The sequence below is a fragment of the Sturnira hondurensis genome, unplaced genomic scaffold (assembly GCF_014824575.4).
Source record: "Sturnira hondurensis isolate 20B ecotype Veracruz unplaced genomic scaffold, ASM1482457v3 Scaffold0005287, whole genome shotgun sequence".
Classification (NCBI taxonomy): Eukaryota; Metazoa; Chordata; class Mammalia; order Chiroptera; family Phyllostomidae; genus Sturnira; species Sturnira hondurensis.
Genome location: NW_028077918.1, coordinates 235 through 2,886, shown reverse-complemented (window position 1 = coordinate 2,886; position 2,652 = coordinate 235). Strand labels below are relative to the sequence as shown.

Genomic DNA, 2,652 nt, shown 5'->3' with positions numbered 1-2,652 from the left:
TGACTTAGAAACTGGCAGCATCTCAGAGGCTCCAAGTGCTGCATGTAACCTGAGCAACGTGCTCAGACCTCAGGCTCATATTGTCTCATATTGTTAGGTTTATTCAGTTAACGTTCTATAGTGGGTTCAGAACATGCAGACAGATGTTACCTCTGAGCTCAGCTATGGCCAAGCCAGCACAGAAGTGAGGCCATGAGACAGTCTGGAATGGACATTCTGGTACTAGGAGATGAGCCAGAATCTCCTGGGAATGAGATGGGGTCTGCAGGGACCGCCCCTCCCTTCCCTGAGTCTATCAGTCTGAGCCCCATCAGGAGCCACCCAGGTCCTCAGGCAGCACCCCTGAGCCCTTGCTGATTTGCATACCCAGCAGCTCTCCTCCCAGCAAGGGGATAAGAGAGGCCTGGGAGGAAAGCTGCCCAGCCTGGGGCCTCAGGGAGCAGAAGTGGGGCACCTCCATCATGGCCTGGACCCTTCTCCTCCTGGGCCTCCTCGCTCACTGCACAGGTGCTACTCCCAGGCTCCCACTCACCACCAACCCCAGGGATCTGGACAAGCCTAACTCTGACTCTGACCTGAGCAGGGAAGTGCCTGTGGGCTCCAGATGCCCCTGGCCCTGCTGCAGGATGAGGGGATGGGGTTCAGTACCCTCCACTGTGCTCACTGGCTCTGAGGGAGCCAGAGTGGCTGCACCTTTCAAGAGAAAGGGACAGGAGGGTCCTCTTTTCCTCACAGGCCACATGGGTCAGCTGGATCCCTGGGCTACTAGGGCTGAGATTGATGGTCCAGGGAATCCCTGTAGATGTTTCCAAGAAGGGCAGGTAAGAGTCCACTAGGACGCGGTCCTTTATCCTTAAACCCACCTTCCTTTCTTCTCTTGCAGGCTCTGTGTCCTCCTATGAGCTGACACAGCTGTCCTCGGTATCTGTGGAGCCTGGACAGACAGCCAGGATCACCTGTGGGGGAAACAACATTGGAGGTTATAATGTGCAGTGGTACCAGCAGAAGACAGGCCAGGCCCCTGTGCTGGAAATTTACTATAGCAGCACCCGGCCCTCAGGGATCCCTGACCGATTCTCAGGTGCCAAGTTAGGGAACACGGCCACCCTGACCATCAGCGGGGCCCAGGCCCAGGATGAGGCTGACTATTACTGTCAGCTGTGGGACTACGGTGCTGATGCTCACAGTAACACAGGCAGACGGGGAAGTGAGACCAAAACCTCAGTCTGAGTCACTTTCTCCTCAGGACCCAGGAGGATGCAAAGCCATGAGCAGCTTTGGCCCAGGTCCCATTTCTCAGATGTGCAAGTGGCCCCTCCTCCCAGCCTCAGGCAGCTGTGCAGAGGGTGGGTCAGGAGTGGACTCAGGGAGGCAGGACCAGGCTGCCTGCTGAGTCGGTGCTGTGGTGCAGCTTCCTGGAGGAGCAGCTGACAAAACCCAGCCTGCTGGAGTCCTGTGTCCACAAGTAACGGCCCTTCAATGTCTACACCAGGGTGACTAGGCTGCTCCTTGGAAAGAATATTAGGAATTAATCCCTAGAACCTCCCAGCTCAGCTGACCTCCACAGGCCCCAGGCTCCGTGGCTGCCCAGGTCTCTGAATGGGCCAACCACTGGCTGCACACCCAGCACCTCAGCTGGAGCCCCAGTGACCACGGCTGTGCCCTCACTGACAAGTTCCCGCGGGGCAGAGGATTGCCTCCCTCAGGGTCATTCCTCTCCCCAAGTGTGACTTATGCCCTGTGACCACCTGGTGCCAAGATCCAGGCCCTGCCTCAGGCCACAAGGACCTGGCAGCCTCCAGCAGAGCCCCCCTCTGTCACTGCTTTGCCGTTCCCAGGTCTTGCCTCTGAGCTTCCCTCCACAGAGACTCCCTGACATGACACTGAGTAGGTTCTCTGTGTCAGAGGGAGTGTCCAAGGCCCCAGAGAGGAAATAGCAGCCCAGTGGGAGAGTGTGGAGGAAGAGAGGGCCCCATAGAGGTGACACTCTGAGCACCTGCAAAGGTTCCTGTGAAATAGGTGAGCACATTTGGGAGGAAACCAGCTGAGGCTGAGGAGGGAGCCACTTGAGGACACGGGAGGGGACGGTCACAGGTCAGCCCACAAGCATACAGTGCATATGCCCAGTCAGGGGGAAGCTCCCAGTTCAGGCATCTGGTGGATGAGTCAGGAGATGTGTGTCCCACGGTGAGGAACTTAGTCCCCCAACTTAGTCTGCACTCTTGGCATCTCAGAAAGTGTCAGTGGGAACAGGTGGTGGACACAGCACTGACCTGTGATCAGGTCAGTCAATAAACCCCAAATGGGAATCCCTGACACAGGGGGACACACTCGTGTTGCATGACCACAGGAATCAGTCCTGTTGCCTGACACCCTGTCAGACTTTCCTTCAAATAATCACGAAAACAGGACTGTTGTGAATGTAAAACCATTTTATCCAAAAGGGCCCTGAAATGGCCCAGATGACACACTTTGTGGACTAGGACACAGAAAATGTGACTGTGACATTATTTCCTCCGATCATAAGAGAGAATCAATGATTTGACACAGCAAGGGAAGACTCAGAGGTCAAAAATCCAAATTGGAAATTTTGACCTAAAAGCTGTAATAAAGAGGATTAAGAAACAGGGGATGAGATTTACAGCCCCTGCG

General features: G+C 55.4%; 1 gene segment (V, D, J or C); it reads left to right on the top strand.

Annotated features, from left to right (window-relative positions):
- Positions 1-358: 358 nt before the first annotated feature.
- Positions 359-1,186, top strand: LOC118987554 (immunoglobulin lambda variable 3-9-like; the record flags this gene model as incomplete). The annotated part of the segment is given in 2 exon segments: positions 359-507; positions 884-1,186. Coding segments are annotated over 2 exon segments (349 nt in total), but the record flags the coding sequence as incomplete, so codon positions are not given.
- Between the last annotated feature and the right edge of the window lie 1,466 nt (positions 1,187-2,652).